Source organism: Oncorhynchus keta, chromosome 9 (assembly GCF_023373465.1).
Source record: "Oncorhynchus keta strain PuntledgeMale-10-30-2019 chromosome 9, Oket_V2, whole genome shotgun sequence".
In the NCBI taxonomy this organism is placed as follows: domain Eukaryota; kingdom Metazoa; phylum Chordata; class Actinopteri; order Salmoniformes; family Salmonidae; genus Oncorhynchus; species Oncorhynchus keta.
Window position 1 is genome coordinate 25,918,809 of NC_068429.1, and position 20,345 is coordinate 25,939,153.

At 44.7% G+C, this 20,345-nt stretch overlaps 1 protein-coding gene across 2 annotated transcripts; it reads left to right on the forward strand.

The window, feature by feature from the left end:
• The first annotated feature begins 2,317 nt into the window (after positions 1–2,317).
• On the forward strand, positions 2,318–8,505 carry LOC118371632 (homeobox protein orthopedia B-like). 2 transcript variants are annotated; one of them, XM_035757170.2, is made up of 3 exons: positions 2,318–2,542; positions 3,063–3,463; positions 7,030–8,505. In XM_035757170.2, the coding sequence occupies exons 1-3, from the start codon at positions 2,467–2,469 to the stop codon at positions 7,555–7,557; spliced, it is 1,005 nt and encodes a 334-aa protein (XP_035613063.1). In that variant the 5' UTR covers positions 2,318–2,466; the 3' UTR covers positions 7,558–8,505. The 2 variants fall into 2 exon arrangements, with proteins under 2 accessions (XP_035613063.1, XP_035613064.1); XM_035757171.2 differs by having other exon boundaries at positions 2,318–2,503.
• The last annotated feature ends 11,840 nt before the right edge of the window (positions 8,506–20,345 follow it).

The window sequence follows — 20,345 nt, forward strand, 5'->3', positions numbered from 1 at the left end:
TGTTTTTCTCCACTGTCTTTGAGCAACAATCTGAAAGCTATTTACAAGAGGAAAATCACTTAATCCGCCAAAATAAATCCATCGTTTGCCCTTTACAGCACGGTAGAAAGATCAGACAAGGTGCATCAAAGAGCGTGGAATTCAATATAGGGTCACTTTCTACACAAAGCATTTTAATAAAGCCTATGTGTATTTTCGTACATGATATATCCTTAAAAGTGCAGTTTTATTCCCATGCCTTGGAGCACCATGCCAATGCGCTTGCCTCTAGGCGTTTTCTCGGGTTAAATGTGTGCTGGAGAGCGGAGAGGAGTCATTCACTTTTGTTTGTACAGCCATAAAAGCCGTGAGCTATTGAAAACTCGTAAAACCAAGCGCGCAATCAATCACACCGCGCTATGCTGCTGTTCTGACTGAGCAGCGAAGACCAAACAAAGTAATGATTTTAAATGATCGTTATTGTTTCAGCGCACAACCGAAGACAGCCTAAACTGACACATATAAACTGGTAACATATTCAATAATTTTATAACGCTAATATATGTTTACATCTCGTTGATGTTGAATATAGCAAATAAAAGATGTATGCTCTTCAAATAAAAAGTGGGAAAAAACAACACAAACCCGGACATCTTGAATTACGCACACATTCTCTGCTCCGGCGCGTTAATCCACGTTCTGTGACATTTGGGATATGAAAACGCAGAGAAACAGACAATTGTTTCCAAATCGAATCCACACTCTTCTCTCTTTTTTCATTTTCAGGACGCCGCAGTATAATAACCTACCCTAGAGTTGCGTGGCGCGTGAGCGATTGCCAGTGACCCCGTTGTGTCCGAGATTCTCTCGCGCTCCCCGGTCGGTCGTCCCTCCAGATTGCCACTAGATAAAAGATGAGCCGAGCTAATTCAACTCGAGATGGGCTGGGAAAGGACCCCAAAGTGCCCCAAGTTTACGCTAGGACGCATCCTTTGTGTTACTTCCAAAAAGGCACCATTCACTCCACAACAAATGAACTAGCTTTCACAAAACCTTCCAACAGCTGTAGGGAGCTTGCTGGATTCTTTTGTGTCCCTTATATATTTTGGGAACATGATGTGTGACAAGAACATAATGTGCTAATTGGTATAATGGCAGTATATTTATAGACTACATTGGATACCTGTTTATAGCCTACCTGCTTGGTCTGACTGAAATGAGTAGGCTTAATTTGGGCAGATTGGATGAAAAATCAATACCATGAAAAGCAATTGGCCAACAGCAAAGTGTTTAAAGCATGATTGTGTCTGTTCTAGTGCAATCCACGCCTTCTGGGAGATCCGCTGTCTCCATGAAAGGGAAACATCCTCAGATCATGTTCAGCCACAACTCAGTTTCAACTTTCCGCTGAATTATGCACTTCATTTGCTCACATATCATGTACAATAAGTCCCACCCTGCATGACAGTCGAGCCTAAACAGTAGTAAATCAACTCTAATTTATACTGAATTTACTCTAATAATTATAATAAAAATCGTATAGATTTGGCACGAATTACATAAAAGCCTAATGGTGTTGAAAATTACTCTGGTTAGAAATATATCGCTAATCTAAACTTTGTTGTTGGCTGAATGGGGAGTAAGAGGCATTAGCAGAGGTTCACTTCATCTCCAAAAGACTGACTGGGACACGTTGGATAAAAGAGGTCGAACATGTCTGGGGAAACTAAGACTATCCACAGCCATTCATAGTTTAAAAATGACAAAGGGCCTTGCTATTAAAACAGAAGTCATTGAGCTACTTCAACAGACACTTGATATAAACGTAACCTTGACTTGGTTATAAGATGTAGTATAAATGCACACTAAGAGCTTTCATACTCGGGCTATGTAGGTTTAACCTAATTTGAGGCAGTTATTTGTGTAGGAAATACGTTGTGTCATTCACACGCCAGAAACGAGTCTAATATGTTTATGTAGCCACAGAGGCTGTTAACTTGGGTAAATTAGTCGTTGTTCAAACCTGGGGCTCATCCATTATAGAGAAAGGCAGCAACAGCACGCACAATTAAACACATACAGCGCTGATCCAGTTTATCAAATGGGTCGAAGCTTTCACAGATATTAAATCAAGTGATTTTATTTGATATAATTTGGAGTTGAAATCAAAGCCAATTACAGAAATGAGGAGAAATGAACTTGTGAATTTGGCTGGATGGGAGAATTTGAGTGGCTGGCTGCTCTGGGGTCTCGAGGTTGTTGACATATCTCGAGCTTCAAATCTGATTGGCTCTCCTTTAAAGAAGCTCATGGGTTCATTGGGTTGTTAGGCGCCTCCCCGTTTCTCTAAAGGACATTATAATGCAAGGAACCTCCTTTTTTAACCACAAACAGAATTTGCTTTTATTTAGGCTATATATATTTTTTAAACAGGTTAAAGTCATAGAGATTTTTTTGAAATAGCATTTCGCACTGGAGAGGTGCGCAATGCTTTCGCACGCCGACCTCCTGGATGCTCGCCTCGGTGAGTTATCGTCGCCAAACTCCGGTCTTCAACTCTACTGTAAGCTGGAGGCACTTCTAATCTAAATCAAGCAGAGAAAATTGACAATTTGTTTCTTATTTTATCTTAATGTCAGTTAAGTGAGATAATTCATTGGAAAAGTAATTATTATATTACTGCGTAATTTGATTTAACCGTTTTCTAAATTATTGATGTGATCAAATGGAATTAAGGAGTAGCCTAGATTAAACGCTGTAGCCTATGATACTTACGTGCTTGTTTAAAATACAGTTAGTGTCTGGTTTAATCCATAATGTAATGTCCACTTCGATGGTTTCATCATGTTTTTAGAGAGCATTTTGTAAAATGACAAAATGCTCAACCAATTATCTGCATGCATGACAAACTATTATCCCCTTGCTAGACTTCGTCAGCTTCATAAAATTGTCACTTTCGATAATATAACTAAACAATGTATTTTAACAATATATCATACTAATTTAAATTTTTCCTATGCATTAGCCTATACAGAATAGTTGTGACATTGCCTTTAAATTCTGACCGGGTGTTGTCTATCCAGGGATGAAGGATGCCGCGGCAGAGCTGCTGGGTCACAGGGAGGCTCTGAAGTGCAGGCTAGGCGGTGGAGTTGGACCTGACCCCGGCCACTCCGGCGAGCTAGCCCCGGGGCCAGACACCGTGGAGGGGACCACCATGCTCCCTGGAGACGATATCAACAATGGTGGATCCAACCCTTCCGGCGTGCAGGCCAACAGTAAAGAGCAACAGGACAAGCAGCAGCAGAATAACTCCAGCCAATCCGGAGGAAGTCAGAGTCAGAAACAGAAGCGACACCGGACCCGATTCACTCCAGCCCAACTTAACGAACTGGAGCGCAGCTTCGCCAAAACGCACTACCCAGATATCTTCATGAGGGAGGAACTGGCCCTACGGATCGGCCTAACGGAATCTCGCGTTCAGGTAACGGAATCTCGCGTGCAGGTTTGTTTGTGATATGGATTGGGAAATGTATGTGTCATAGCAAATGATTTTGAACAAGTAGCCTATAATAACACTGTAAGAGTAGTGTACTGCGGGAAATGATGTGATGAAATGTGTATGTAATTTGCCCTCTCAACCCTAAAAAATAATGTAAATATTAACCGTCAGTGGGTGTTATTATTTCACTTCACGTGCACAATAACAATTTTTACTCAAGTAACTAGGCACCACGGCTAATTGCAAAGTACATCTTCATTACAGTGTAAATTACCACTCGGTGAAAATATCCAACTCACAGCTGTTCTCACAGAAGTGCCAATATAATATAGGCTAAGTAGCTTGAATCTAAAGAAGATGAAGTGTAGACTATTGAAGGGATTAAAATAGGCCTACCATACATCTTGATACTGCGTAAAAATTTGGCCACTAGAAATGTATAATAACCTAAAATATGTGCCACTAATAGGCTATTCCCTTGGAACTAAAACTACATTTAATCCATTTGCGATATACTATAGGAGTATAACATATAGGCCACGCTTTGTGTTCCTCGAGCCAACCATCTTTTTTTTCCTTGTGTCAAAAATAATAATAGCTTACACCTGAACCTCGATTGTATTTTTTGAGGGCCTTCTTTTTGTTGTTAAAAGTATCCGGAAATACAAGATGTATGCTAGACTAACCTACATCTCTGACAAAAACAGCACTGTGTTATTATTTCACTTCACGTGCACAATAACAATATTGAGCGAGCTGTCCATGGTCCTGAAGATAATGCGCAAGAGCCCGGGTAATAACGTTCTACAGCGATTTGGTTGAAACTAGATCCAAGAAACGTGTCCCAAAATTATGTTATTCAAGACATAGCTGACAAAACCGGGATGTTATGAGATACAATTGTCCAGAATGAACGAACAGAACTAATAAACAAATCTAATTGGGGATTAAAACAGCTTTTACCATAGGTGCACCTCCGTCACTCTGACTCGTCGTTGCCATTGTTATCGACATTCTACAGATGCCGCAGAATATTAACGTCTGATGGATGTTTAGGCCTAATGCCAAGTCTTTCTGAGCAGGGGCGAGTGACTGTTTCGTCAAATGTACACTATAGTGGCCTGGAAATAAAATGACATTGCTAACGTAGATAAATAATTAGTAGAAAGCAACTTTGCCATTATTATAATGTCGTCATATTTACTTTGCTAGCTCATGGCAACATTGCCATCTCTCTCAAGTTCGTCAGAAATAGCTATCAATGCTAACGTTAGCTAGCTAAAATTTGGTTGCTCTCCCATCAATATTAACTAGCTAGCGTTATACTGCATCTAATGTCAATCTGGAAACATCACAATGATGACAAAAGCTTTTCCGACTAATCCTTTTGAAATGCCATCGTGTTTCCCACCCACAGTTATGCATTTAAGATGAAATCTTCATCACCACCCATTGAGACCGCATTGAACAGAATTCTCAACTGGGCATCATTCTTAAAACGAACGTTTAACACAAGATTGGGATGAAACGTGCAACCCATGCCTACAACGTTGCATTAATAAATCGACTTGGATAGTTACTATAATTTCAATTCCATGGGTGTAAGTTTTCATAATATCTGAAAATTACAGATTGTACGTTGACATATTAAGGGCATCTTAATGTAGGCCTAGGTAGCCGATATAATTCATGAAAATAAGAATTTCCTAAATATGAGTGTATTTTTCCCTACTCAATGTATCAAAAACAACATTACATTTTACATGCATACATTTGACTGAATTATTATGCACGGTAAACTACACAAATGATAATGTGCAATGTGCATATGCAATAAGCCACACATACAACTCTCAATGGGCCAGATGAAATTATACTACAAGAGGTAAGGCTATTTTATTAGGCAATGACTTTGGTACTTAAAATCTAATAACGTTTCGTTTTGTTGTCCTATTGGAGTGGGCCTATGTTTGTGCGTTCTCATGCATAATGAAAATGGAATGATGATTTTATCTTTATTATACCCTCACTATTAAACTATCTTTTACAACATAATTACTTCTATATCGATATTAGGTGACAACATGACCAATGGTAGGCCCAAATGGTTTATTTTGTTCCCTTTACATTCCATATGGCTCAGTTGTCAAAATAGCTCACGAGATTAATTCAATAATAGCTCGACATAGCAGTTGGTTTGGGTCCTCTGATGCATCGTCGTTCATTATCACTCTCACGATGATAGTGCAATAAAACCAAATCCATTATTATCAACCAATTTCTGAATTATTTATTGCGATAAGGGATTATTAAGCAGCAATGAAAAATGCAGAGGAGTCGTTCACATGTGAAACAGTAACCGCGGTAATCATTATTATTGCACGGATCAATTTGGTTTCAATATCTTATTTACATAAAATAAGAATTAGCGAAATGACGAGCCCTTTATAAAGCGTATAGCCAATGATAATAATGATAGGAAGCCAGTGGGTAAAAATAGCCTACATCTGGGATGTCTCGACTGAGAAGGCGCATGCAGCTGTTCTCTTCTGAAATGGGCCTGTCAGAGTTCCACGTCTTAATGGCGGAAGCGCTGAACGTGTACTCTGTCTTTTAAACAGAATGAGAAATTGTATTTTCTTTCCTTTGAAGTGTAATGCATTTGAGGCCTGATTTCACGGCTGGCTGCTCTGGGGGATGGACTGAGATTGGGCCTCTTAATACTACCGCACAGTGTCTCAACCAAATCTTCACATTAATCATCGGCGCTAACCGGGTTAGGCCTACTATGAGATCTATATAGACAGTCTCTCAAGGACCCGCAGAATAAACACTGCTTGTGCCATTTATAACTGAGGCCTGGGTCACATTAATAACGCCTTTATTTCCGAAATACTAATATTATTGCTGCTTTGTGTAGGCCAAAAGTAAGTGTTTATATCCATGTTATGCAGCAAATTATATAAGCTTAGTTTGATAATACGAAAAAGGTATGCACTCTACTGTAAGTCGCTCTGTATCTTTTGTCATAATATTCTAAATTGTAAACGGGTTTCGGATAGCCTATTTAAAATGCATATCAAAATCATGGGCTATATGGCTCATAACAGTCACAATCACATATTGTCAGCTGGCTGGACCACCTCCCGCACAGGGCTATCGTGTTTTCTATCGTGTTTTCTATCGTGTTTTCTGACGTTTTTATTTTATGATATCCATGGACTAATGCAGGCATGCCAGAGACCATTTACTGACATGGATTTTTGGCGTTATGTCATGTAAGATATCACATCCTTCGTTTATGGCATATACTTTCATCCGATGTATATCATATCTAGTGTTATTCGTGGAATCCGCTGATATAAAGAAGTTTAGTAATGGAAATATCTGTGTTATGGGCTTCCTGCTCTTCTAAGAACCTACATCTCTTTCCCGTGCGTTAAAGTGACCGTATATATAAATGTATACAGTAGCCTACTCATTATGTCTCACATTGATGACACTGTAGCCAGATTCTAAGATTCTATTTCTCTCTCTCTCTACTCCAGGTTTGGTTCCAGAACCGACGCGCCAAGTGGAAGAAGCGCAAGAAGACCACCAACGTTTTCCGCGCTCCGGGAACTCTGCTGCCCACCCACCACGGCCTGCACAGTCAGTTCAACTCTGCTGCTGCCGCCGCCGCGGCCATGGGCGACAGCCTGTGCTCCTTCCACGCCAACGACACCCGCTGGGCCACGGCAGGGATGCCAGGCGTCTCTCAGCTGCAGCTCCCTCCAGCCCTGGGTCGCCAGCACCAGCATGCCATGGCGCAGTCCCTGTCCCAGTGCAGCCTGTCCGGCCCGCCGCCCAACTCCATGGGGCTATCCAACATGTCGTCGAACGGATCCGGACTCCAGTCTCACCTCTACCAGAACCCGTTCCCCGGGATGGTCCCGGCCTCCCTGTCCGGTCCCACCAACGTGACGAGCTCTCCCCAGCTGTGTAGCTCCCCGGAAAATGACGTCTGGAGAGGGACGAGCATCGCCTCCCTGCGGCGAAAAGCGCTGGAGCACACAGTATCCATGAGTTTTACTTAGTAGTAGGCCAACCACCACCAAGCCAAGCACCACGTTTTAAGCGTTTTTCTTTTTAATTTGTCATCTATCATTTTTTGTTTTGTTGCTGAACACATCCAGCCCAATAAAGTTGGACAAGGATGAGAATGTCTCCAAGCAAAAAAAGAAAGGCAGCAGCAAAACAACAGCCACAGTTTTGTTGACACACTAATACTAAAACCAAATGATTTGAAGGTGGATAAATGGGTAAATGTTTAGCTTATTAATTTATGATGTGCATGTATTGATTTATAACTTTTATAACTTGATTTATTTTACATGTAGGCTATGTATATGTATTTATTTGTTTATCATTTTATTTATTAAAAAATATATATTTACCACCTCGTTTTCATTTCCTTTGTCTATAACAAAATAGTGCTGATATTTGCTACTGGAGTTTCTAACAGTTTCCACCCGCCGATGGTCGAGGGTGTAAAAACTCTCAAAAAAGAATAAAACTTGTTTTTAATGTCACCTGCTGCACAGCATGTAACCATGATTGGCCACGGGCAGGCGCAGTGCACGTGCAGATCTCACACACCTGCGAGTTTTTTTGTTTGAAAAGCATAAAAAGATTCATACAACGGAAGAGGAAGACAAGCGATAATCTCAAAGGAATCACACAACATGGAAACGAACTTGACTGCATGTGCTGGCCAAGGTACATTTACGGAAACAGGCCTACTATAATTAAGACAAGAAAAATCGACTTGAATATAATCTGTTATATAGGATGTTTTGTGTAGAGGAAGCATCCTTGACTTGTTCCCATTTGGTCAGTTTGTGATATGTTCTAAATTATTGTCTGTGCTTATTATCATATCAGAATTTCTTAAATGTTTGATCTGATACTGAACAAACCATTTCGTTTCATGGCCATGTTTTTATCAATTGACTGTAAATGAACAAATTAAAATCATTTTCAATATGTCACATCACGAATCAACCTCCTTTTCTTGAACGCGACGCATGCACCCAGCCTATCAAAATCAAATACTGACCGAATGTTTATTTTTATTTCCCTGAAATGCTTCATACCCGGACTCGGAGGCACGGGCATGGGTCACCGTTCTCCGGTGATATACGGTAGGCCTACAATAAATAGGAAAACCGATGATCAAAACATCAAACTATCTAACAACGAGATGTAAATAGTCTACAGTATATACATCCAATATGTATTGCTACTGATATTTCACCGACGTAGGCTACTGATGGAATTCCACCCCCAGACGAGAGAAAAGCAAGTGGACAAGAATGTGGGTGTGTTATGGATATGAAAGCTCAAGGCAATGAATAATATCTTTATATTTATAGATTTCTATGATTTCTATAACAGAAATACGTGTTAAGTCGTGCACATCTTTCAAAACAACAAACGTTTTTGCTGAATCGAATGACACATCCTATCCAGCCAAATATGTCAAGTAAATGCGACCCGTGCCATGAGTTCTGCCTTCTCTTCTCCCCGAGCTCCATTGACGGGTTTGACCTTAGATTTGATGGATACTATCGCGCTGTAACGTTGATTGTACAGGCCTATATTTTGTTTCGTCATGTCAATGTATATCACGGATTCATTCATCAAACCCATATTTGGAGCAATCTCGGCTGTATTAACGCACGTCCCTGAGGATAATCTCCCCAACAAAACGGCGACAAGCTCTAAATCGTGGTGCAGCAGCAGCATAATTTATACCGCCTCAGACAGAACATCAAACAGGCATGTGGAGCCAGCTATTAAACTCTACACATATCTTATCCCCCCTCTCTTTCTTTCTTTCTTTCTTTCTTTCTTTCTTTCTCTCTCTGTCGTCTCTGTCTCTGTCTCTGTCTCTGTCTCTGTCTCTGTCTCTCTGTCTGTGTGTGTTGGAACCATGTGACCTTCTCTGCTTATGACAGTAGGCCTATGTCTATGGTTGGAGCATGGGACTACCTCAAGAGAGGATATCGGACAATGTCTCCACATGAGACGCTTGGTAAATGCAGTAATGTTTACAAATGAGTTCATTTAAATAATAATAATCATATTAGTAATGTTGTCTGGGGTTGGGCAACAGAAGATAGTTTGGTTAACGAAACCCACCTACACCCTGTTTTTCTTTGGCTGCCACTGTTACTTCTTTAGGTTACATTCTCAATAGTATTACATTCAAGACCTACCCATTGTTGATGGTTCTTTACCTGGATCGGAACATCCAGCACACGATGTAGAGTATCACTGTTGATCTGGATGCTCTCCTCCATACAAACTAGCATAAATAAATAATAAAGCTACAAAAAGTGCAACAACTGGCACTCAATAGCCGAGTGAACACCAGTGTGTGTGTGTGTGTGCGCGCATGTGTCGACGTCTGGATGTGTTAATATTCACAAAGCATCACAAGACAATCAGGAGGGTTGGGGAGGCGTGCACAGGGATAAAGATTTTCCCAGTCCTGGCGACAGATGCGAAATAATATTACATAAATGTAATAATTTGTTTCACTATCACCCAGGTTAATTACTTTGTGGAAATGGGTAACCCATTTCTCATTGGGTAATTTGTCACACACTGACGCGAGAGCCAATCAGTGACCCCGCTGTTGGTGGGATCATTTCTCCCAGAATTCTGTGCAGCGAGTGTGTCGCGGAAAATGTGGGAGCGAGCCAATGTTTACCTCTTATTTCACAGAAATAAATGAAATCAGTCAATAAACCATCCAAGGGTGAATATGGCTCTCTTTGTCCAGGATTATGAATGAGAGCTCATTAATTTTCTCTCAGGCTCTGTGTGCGTGCGAGTGTGTGTGCGTATGTGTTTGTGTGTGCAGGGGTGGGTGAGTGCTTGTGTGTGTATTTAAAAGGGTGAGAGAATGTGTTCGAAAGCTTCATGAGAGAGTGTGTGTTTATGCATATATTGCCATGCATTGTTCCACCCTCATTTACCTACCCATTCATTGGAAAATGTCACTGCAGAAGATTACAGATATCATTACAACTGCTATGCCAATATTCCAACCAGCACATCATCAGTATGTCCTATGTTTTTAATGCAACATTGACTACCACTCCCATATACATTGACTACCACTCCCATATACATTGACTACCACTCCCATATACATTGACTACCACTCCCATTCAGCACAAATGGATGAGAATAACTGAGAACACAACAGCAACTCTGGTCACAAAAAAATAACATAGCTATTTCATACTAGTGTTGTTGTACTATGCACAGTGTGTACCGATGGTTAAATCATTATCACAACCATTGGTAAAATTGGTTGGATCACTCTTAAAAACATAAGGAAGAGCATTAGGTATTTGTGTTCTACTCTATTCTACTAATGGTGTGATACAACTCTGGATATGTCTGACAATGATGGGAAGGCATGGTTATAATGGAGAAGAGACATCATTTGGTCTGACAGACAGGACAATATCTTGGCCAGTGATTGTTGTTTCAGATGGAGCATGGTGAAGAATTCCATCTCCAGGTTTTATTCATTTCAGTCTAAGTAGTGAAGAGTCTTGCTCTGGCTGTGTTTGGTCCAGTCTGACCAGACTGACTGACACCTAGCAGCTCCCACCATCCGTCATCATTTGAGAATGTCTTAATTATATTACATGCAAATGAAGAGATTCAATTTTGTGCCCATTATCTATCCATAAGAGCAAATGAATGGAGCATCACTGGGGTCAGAGAGAGAAAGAGAGAGACAGAGAGTGAGAATTAAATGTAATTTTTTTGTTGTTGCAGTTTTTAAAGGGTATTTCATTTTTTTGCTTTATCGAATGGATAGTTAAGTGTCGGATAGACATGGACGTTAAAGGGGGGCCGGGTCAAAGGGCAGTGGGCCAGATTTGAACCCTTTGCCGACTCTGGCTTACATGTGTGCCAGGGTCATCGGTTGTAACCACTGGACCCCACAGAACACTTAGAGATAGTTGTAATATTTGACATTTTGATATCACCATCCCACATCCATTTTTTGCAAAACATTTGCGAGAACAGAGCACTCAAAGTGTGTGTGTGTGTGTGTGTGTGTGTGTGTGTGTGTGTGTGTGTGTGTGTGTGTGTGTGTGTGTGTGTGTGTGTGTGTGTGTGTGTGTGTGTATGTGTGTGTGATAGGTTAATTATCCAACATTGACCTATGTTGATGGATAAACAGCAATTACAGTTTTATTCATGTGACAAATTGGAGTGACAGAGGCCTGAATCTGGTCATGCTCCTTAGTCTGCTCTTAAAGTTTCTGACCACACTATTCCAGTCACTGTCTATTATATTACAGTATGAATGTGTTGTAACAGTGTCATTGCAGTATATTGCACATTAATATTACTGTTACAACAATAAATCTGTATACAACACTTTCTTCTTATCAGTCATGCGATACAGAACTTTAACACTGCCTTCACACCTCTTGTATTGTAATGTGAGTGTAGTATGTATCAGTATAGTGTGAATGTTGTGTGTATCAGTTTGAATGTTGTGTGTATCAGTTAGATACATTTTTTATTTTATTTTACCTTTATTTAACTAGGCAAGTCAATTTAGAACAAATTCTTATTTTCAATGACGGCCTAGGAACAGTGGGTTAACTGCCTTGTTCAGGGGCAGAATGACAGATTTTTACCAGGTCAGCTCGGGGATTCAATCTTGCAACCTTTCGGTTACTAGTCCAACGCTCTGAATGTTGTGTGTATCAGTGTGAATATTGTGTGTATCAGTGTGAATATTGTGTGTATCAGTGTGAATATTGTGTGTATCAGTGTGAATATTGTGTGTATCAGTGTGAATATTGTGTGTATCAGTGTGAATATTGTGTGTATCAGTGTGAATGTAAGACATGGCCGTGCAGTGGATAGCATCTGTCTTACAGGCTCCTGACAAATTCTGATATTTTGTGTGTATTTTTTACGCTGATCGTAACTTATTTTGTACATAATGTCTCTGCCATTAATTCCTATGACCGGAAACAACTTCTGGACATCAGAACAGCGATTACTAACCTCGATTTGGACGAAAATGTCCACTTCAATGAGTCGGCAGCCCTGGACGTTACTCTGAACCAGGCCCCAATCCTCGAAAAAGAGGAAGCGGTGGCGAAAGACAGGCGGGGGAGGGGAGGCATCGTGATGAGACTATGTCGGCAAACAAGCACCATTGCCCTCTGTTCTATTGCCAAATGTGTAATCAATGAAGAACAAACTGGATGAGCTCCGTTCGAGACTATCCTATCAACGGGACATGAAAAACTGTAATATCCTATTTTTATCAGTCGTGGCTGAACGAGGACATGGATATACATCTCACTGTTTTTTCTATGTATCGTCTAGGCCAGATGCCAGACGTAGGCAAGACAAAGGGAGGAGGGATGTGTGTCTTTGTTAACAACAGTTGGTGAGCGATCTCTAACACTAAGGAAATCTCAAGTTTTCGCTCACCTGAGTTAGAATACCTCATGATAAGCTGCAGATCATACTTTTTACCAAGAGAGATTTCAGTTTTAGCTCATTTTGTCACCTCTGCAACAAAACTCTACATCACCTTTACTCCACACACAGAAACACATACAAGGCCCTCACCCGCCCTCCCTTTGGCAAATCAGACCATAACTCCATCCTGATTCCTGCTTACAAGCAAATGCTCACACAGTAAGTACCAGTAACGCACTCAATACGGACGTGGTCCAAGGAAGTGGATGTTTCACCAGCACAGATTGGAATATGTTCCTGGATTCATCAAATAACATTGAGAAGTTTATCACATCAGTCAGCAGCTTCATCAATAGCTTTGACGACGTCGTCCCCACAATGACCGTACGTACATAGCCCAACCAGAAGCCATGGATTACAGGCAACATCCGCACTGAATTTGAGGCTAGAGCTGCCACTTTCAAGAAGTGGGATACTAATCCGGAAGCTGAAATGAAATCCCGCTACGACCTAATCCGGGTAAACCATCAAACAGGCAAAGAGCGTCAATACAGGACTAAGATCGAATTCTACCACTCCGGCTCTGATGCTCAACAGATGTGGCAGGGCTTGCAAACTATCACATATTACAAAGAGAAACTCAGCTGTGAGCTTCCCAGCGATGTGAGTCTACCAGATGAGCTAAATGCCTTCTATGCTGGCTTCGACGCAAGCAACACTGAACCATGCATGAGTGCACCGGCTGTTCCGGACAACTGTATGATCTCCCTCTCTGTAGCCGATGTAAATAATACCTTTAAACAGGTTCAAATTTACAAGGCCGCGGGGCCATATTGAATAACAGGATGCATACTCAGAGCATGAGCTGAGGAAGGCCCAACATTTTTTCAAAGACTACAGCCTCCCAAGCGATAGACTGTTCTCTCTGCTACAGCACGCCAAGTGGTATAATTGCTGTACTATGTCTGTAACCAAAAGAACCCTGAACAGCTTCTACTGCCAAGCCATAAGACTATAAAACAAAGCTGCTAAAAAGCTAATAAAATGGCTACCTGGACAACCTGCATTGACCCTTTCGTGAACTAACTCTCAGGCACTGACTCTACACACACTACACTACACTATATTCACTACATGTAGTGTGTATAAGTATAGTTTGAATATAGTGTATATCAGTGTGAATGTAGTGTATATCAGTGTGAATGTAGTGTGTATCAGTGTGAATGTAGCGTGTATCAGTGTGAATGTAGCGTGTATCAGTGTGAATGTAGCGTGTATCAGTGTGAATGTAGCGTGTATCAGTGTGAATGTAGTGTGTAGCAGTGTGAATGTAGTGTGTATCAGTGTGAATGTAGTGTGTATCAGTGTGAATGTAGTGTGTATCAGTGTGAATGTAGTGTGTATCAGTGTGAATGTAGTGTGTATCAGTGTAGTTTGAATATAGTGTATATCAGTGTGAATGTAGTGTATATTCGTGTGAATGTAGTGTGTATCAGTTGTGAATGTAGTGTGTATCAGTGTGAATGTAGTGTGTATCAGTGTGAATGTAGTGTGTATCAGTGTAGTTTAAATATAGTGTATATCAGTGTGAATGTAGTGTATATCAGTGTGAATGTAGTGTATATCAGTGTGAATGTAGTGTATATTAGTGTGAATGTAGTGTGTATCAGTGTGAATGTAGTGTGTATCAGTGTGAATGTAGTGTGTATCAGTGTGAATGTAGTGTGTATCAGTGTAGTTTGAATATAGTGTATATCAGTGTGCATGTAGTGTATATTAGTGTGAATGTAGTGTGTATCAGTTGTGAATGTATTGTGTATCAGTATGAATGTAGAGTGTATCAGTATATTGTGAATGTTGTCAGTGTAGATGTAGGGTGTATGGGCATGGCGGATGCAGAGGTATGAGTGGGTAAAGCAGGACACAGTGAGGAGGTAATGCGGAGGGACAGTGAGGTGTGTTGGTCAGGAATGAGCCTCTCTCCACTACAAGGCTTTTACAGTCACATCACAGCTAGCACCCGGTAAATGTGGGAGTGGCTCTTATCGAATGCTGTAGCCAGCTCTCGGTTAAATCACACCTTAAATCCCTTTCCATCATCATAACCATTTGTTTTCCTATCAGGGAGGGTGAGATGGGATGTGGGGGAGCAGAACAGGAGGGAAGGAGGAAGAGGAGGTACACTTTGCCTCTGATCTCGGTGCTCCCTCTCTCTCTCTCTCACTTGTTAGTGGTAGTGTTTGGTGGTCCTCATTCATTTTATCATTTCCTCATGCTGCTGATTACTTCCATTGTTCATGTTGACATATTATGTGTGGACACTGTGTCCTTCTCCCTCGATTCTCCTCCTCTTCCTATTCCTTTATTTCCCCCTCAGCTTTCCTGACCCCTCCTCTTTCCTCCTACAGTATGTCTCCCAACTTCCTTCTCTCTCCTCTTTCTCCTTCATATTTTCCTCTTCCTTGCTTTCCTCTTCTCTCACTCCTATCCAAACCTCTGTACATCTAACCCACTCAGCTCTGATAGTTGACAAATAGTTGCACATTCAAGCCTTATTCACCTCTCCTCCCTCCTCCACTTCTTCAACCCACACCCTCCTCCACTTCTTCAACCCACACCCTCCTCCACTTCTTCAACCCACACCCTCCACCACTTCTTCAACCCACACCCTCCACCACTTCTTCAACCCACACCCTCCACCACTTCTTCAACCCACACCCTCCACCACTTCTTCAACCCACACCCTCCTCCACTTCTTCAACCCACACCCTCCACCACTTCTTCAACCCACACCCTCCTTCACTTCTTCAACCCACACCCTCCACCACTTCTTCAACCCACACCCTCCACCACTTCTTCAACCCACACCCTCCTCCACTTCTTCAACCCACACCCTCCTCCACTTCTTCAACCCACACCCTCCACCACTTCTTCAACCCACACCCTCCACCACTTCTTCAACCCACACCCTCCTCCACTTCTTCAACCCACACCCTCCTCCACTTCTTCAACCACACCCTCCTCCACTTCTTCAACCCACACCCTCCTCCACTTCTTCAACCACACCCTCCTCCACTTCTTCAACCCACACCCTCCTCCACTTCTTCAACCCACACCCTCCTCCACTTCTTCAACCCACACCCTCCACCACTTCTTCAACCCACACCCTCCACCACTTCTTCAACCACACCCTCCTCCACTTCTTCAACCCACACCCTCCTCCACTTCTTCAACCACACCCTCCTCCACTTCTTCAACCCACACCCTCCTCCACTTCTTCAACCCACACCCTCCTCCACTTCTTCAACCCACACCCTCCTCCACTTCTTCAACCCACACCCTCCACCACTTCTTCAACCCACACCCTCCTCCACTTCTTCAACCCACACCCTCCTCCACTTCTTCAACCCACACCCCCACCACTTCTTCAACCCACACCCTCCTCCACTTCTTCAACCCACACCCTCCTCCACTTCTTCAACCCACACCCTCCTCCACTTCTTCAACCCACACCCTCCTCCACTTCTTCAACCCACACCCTCACCACTTCTTCAACCCACACCCTCCACCACTTCTTCAACCCACACCCTCCTCCACTTCTTCAACCCACACCCCCACCACTTCTTCAACCCACACCCTCCTCCACTTCTTCAACCACACCCTCCTCCACTTCTTCAACCCACACCCTCCTCCACTTCTTCAACCCACACCCTCCTCCACTTCTTCAACCCACACCCTCCTCCACTTCTTCAACCCACACCCTCCTCCACTTCTTCAACCCACACCCTCCACCACTTCTTCAACCTACACCCTCCACCACTGCCACCAATCCTTCCTTCCCTCTCTCTTTCTTTCTCTCTCTCTCTCTCTCTGTCTCCCTCCTCCCTTCTCCAGCTGCCCTTGAGCTTTTCTATTACCACATGGAAAGCACCTCGCAGCCCCTGACAAGCGCAGCGGATCGACACTAAATCAGAAATCAGTGCCAGCCGCCGATCTGAGGCACCATGAAGGTCACAGACCATCCGCCGCGGCATCTCAATCTGGAGAACAGAACAGAGCAGGAACACAGACACAACTAGAGCACACAGACACCCGACAGAGAGGTAGAGAGGGAGGTAGTTGGGTAGAGAGGGTGATAGAAGTGTAGAGAGGGAGGTAGAAGGGTATAGGGGGAGGTAGAAGGGTAGAGGGGGAGAGGGAAGGGTAAAGGGGGAGGTAGAAGGGTAGAGGGGGAGGTAGAAGGGGAGAGGGGGAGGTAGAAGGGTATAGGGGTAGAAGGGTAGAGGGGGAGGTAGAAGGGTAGAAGGGGAGGTAGAAGGGGAGAGGGGGAGGTAGAAGGGTAGAGGGGGCGGTAGAAAGGTAGAGGGGAGGTAGAATGGGAGAGGGGGAGGTAGAAGGGTAGAGGGGGAGGTAGAAGGGAAGGTAGAAGGGTAGGGGGAGTTAGAAGGGTAGAGGAAGAGGGAGACAGGGAGAGGGGGATGTAGAAGTGTAGAGAGGGAGGTAGAAGGGTAGAGGGGGAGGTAGAAGGGTAGAGGGGGAGGTAGAAGGGTATAGGGGTAGAAGGGTAGAGGCGGAGGTAGAAGGGTAGAAGGGGAGAGGGGGAGGTAGAAGGGTAGAGGGGGCGGTAGAAAGGTAGAGGGGAGGTAGAATGGGAGAGGGGGAGGTAGAAGGGTAGAGGGGGAGGTAGAAGGGAAGGTAGAAGGGTAGGGGGAGTTAGAAGGGTAGAGGAAGAGGGAGACAGGGAGAGGGAGATGTAGAAGCGTAGAGAGGGAGGTAGAAGGGGAGAGGGGGAGATAGATGGGGAATGTAGAAGCGTATATGTGGAGGTAGAAGGGTAGAGGAAGAGGAAGACGTGGAGAGGGAGATGTAGAAGCGTAGAGAGGGAGGTAGAAGGGGAGAGGGGGAGATAGATGGGGAATGTAGAAGCATATATGTGGAGGTAGAAGGGTAGAGGAAGAGGAAGACGTGGAGAGGGAGATGTAGAAACGTAGAGAGGGAGGTAGAAGGGGAGAGGGGGAGATAGATGGGGAATGTAGAAGCGTAGATGTGGAGGTAGAAAGGTAGAGGAAGAGGAAGACGTGGAGAGGGAGATGTAGAAGCGTAGAGAGGGAGGTAGAAGGGGAGAGGGGGAGATAGATGGGGAATGTAGAAGCGTAGATGTGGAGGTAGAAGGGTAGAGGGGGAGGTAGAGGGGAAGGTAGCAGGGTAGAGGTAGAGGTAGATGGGAAGGTAGAAGGGTAGAGGAAGAGGAAGACGGGGAGAGGGAGATGTAGAAGCATAAAGAGTGAGGTAGATAGGGAAGGTAGAAGCATAGATGTGGAGGTAGAAGGGTAGAGGGGGAGGTAGAGGGGGAGGTAGAAGGGTAGATGGGCAAGGTAGAAGGGTAGAGAGGGAGGTAGAAGGAGGAGAGGGAGGTAGAAGGGGAGAGGGGGAGGTAGATGGGGAAGGTAGAAGCATAGAGAGGGAAGTAGAAGGGTAGAGGAAGAGATTGACAGGGAGAGGGAGAGGTAGAGGGGGAGAGGGGGAGGCAGACAGAGAGAGGGGGATGTAGACATGGAGAGGGTGGTAGATGGGGAGAGGGGGATGTTGACATGGAGAGGGGGAGGCAGACGGAGAGAGGGGGATGTAGACATGGAGAGGGAGGTAGAGGGGGAGGCAGATGGAGAGAGGGGGATGTAGACACGGAGAGGGAGGTAGTTGGGGAGGCAGACGGAGAGAGGGGGATGTAGACATGGAGAGGGAGGTAGATGGGGAGGCAGACGGAGAGAGGGGGAGGTAGACGGGAGAGGGAGAGGTAGACAGGAGAGGGGGGGGTAGACAGGAGGGGGCGGAGGTAGAAGCATAGAGAGGGAAGTAGAAGGGTAGAGGGGAGGTAGAAGGGTAGAGGGGGAGGAGGAGGGGAAGGTAGAAGGGTAGAGGGGGAGGTAGATGGGAAGGTAGAAGGGTAGAGGGGGAGGTAGAGGGGAAGGTAGAAGGGTAGAGGGGGAGGTAGAGGGGAAGTTAGAAGGGTAGAGGGGGGTAGAGGGGAAGGTAGAAGGGTAGAGGGGGAGGTAGATGGGAAGGGTAGAAGGGTAGAGGGGAAGGTAGAAGGGTAGAGGGGGAGGTAGAGGGGAAGGGTAGAGGGGAAGGTAGAGGGGGAGGTAGAGGGGAAGGTAGAAGGGTAGAGGGGAAGGTAGAGGGGAAGGTAGAAGGGTAGAGTGGGAGGTAGAGGGGAAGGTAGAAGGGTAGAGGGGGGGTAGAGGGGAAGGTAGAAGGGTAGATGGGCAAGGTAGAAGGGTAGAGAGGGAGGTAGAAGGAGGAGAGGGAGGTAGAAGGGGAGAGGGGGAGAGGGGGAGGTAGATGGGGAAGGTAGAAGCATAGAGAGGGAAGTAGAAGGGTAGAGGAAGAGATTGACAGGGAGAGGGAGAGGTAGAGGGGGAGAGGGGGAGGCAGACAGAGAGAGGGGGATGTAGACATGGAGAGGGTGGTAGATGGGGAGAGGGGATGTTGACATGGAGAGGGGAGGCAGACGGAGAGAGGGGGATGTAGACATGGAGAGGGAGGTAGAGGGGGAGGCAGATGGAGAGAGGGGGATGTAGACACGGAGAGGGAGGTAGTTGGGGAGGCAGACGGGAGAGGGGGGATGTAGACATGGAGAGGGAGGTAGATGGGGAGGCAGACGGAGAGAGGGGAGGTAGACGGGAGAGGGAGAGGTAGACAGGAGAGGGGGTAGACAGGAGGGGCGGAGGTAGAAGCATAGAGAGGGAAGTAGAAGGGTAGAGGGGAGGTAGAAGGGTAGAGGGGGAGGAGGAGGGAAGGTAGAAGGGTAGAGGGGAGGTAGATGGGAAGGTAGAAGGGTAGAGGGGGAGGTAGAGGGGAAGGTAGAAGGGTAGAGGGGAGGTAGAGGGGAAGTTAGAAGGGTAGAGGGGGGTAGAGGGGAAGGTAGAAGGGTAGAGGGGAAGGGTAGAGGGGAAGGTAGAGGGGGGAGGTAGAGGGGAAGGTAGAAGGGTAGAGGGGAAGGTAGAGGGGAAGGTAGAAGGGTAGAGTGGGAGGTAGAGGGGAAGGTAGAAGGGTAGAGGGGGGGTAGAGGGGAAGGTAGAAGGGTAGAGGGGGGGGTAGAGGGGAAGGTAGAAGGGTAGAGGGGGGGGGTAGAGGCGAAGGTAGAAGGGTAGAGGGGAGGTAGAGGGGAAGGTAGAAGGGTAGATGGGGGGTAGAGGGGAAGGTAGAAGGGTAGAGGGGGAGGTAGAGGGGAAGGTAGAAGGGTAGAGGGGGGAGGTAGAGGGGAAGGGTAGAAGGGTAGAGGGGAAGGTAGAAGGGTAGAGGGGAAGGTAGAGGGGTAGAGGGAGAGGTAGAAGGGGAAGGT

What these genes read in the sequence shown, in the direction of transcription:
- LOC118371632 (XM_035757170.2), top strand. Translation starts at nt 2,467, where the DNA reads ATGCTTTCGCACGCCGACCTCCTGGATGCTCGCCTCGGTGAGTTATCG. An exon ending in CTCCGGTCTTCAACTCTACT is followed by an intron (nt 2,543 to 3,062) that starts GTAAGCTGGAGG and finishes TTGTCTATCCAG; the next exon opens with GGATGAAGGATGCCGCGGCA. An exon ending in TAACGGAATCTCGCGTTCAG is followed by an intron (nt 3,464 to 7,029) that starts GTAACGGAATCT and finishes TCTCTACTCCAG; the next exon opens with GTTTGGTTCCAGAACCGACG.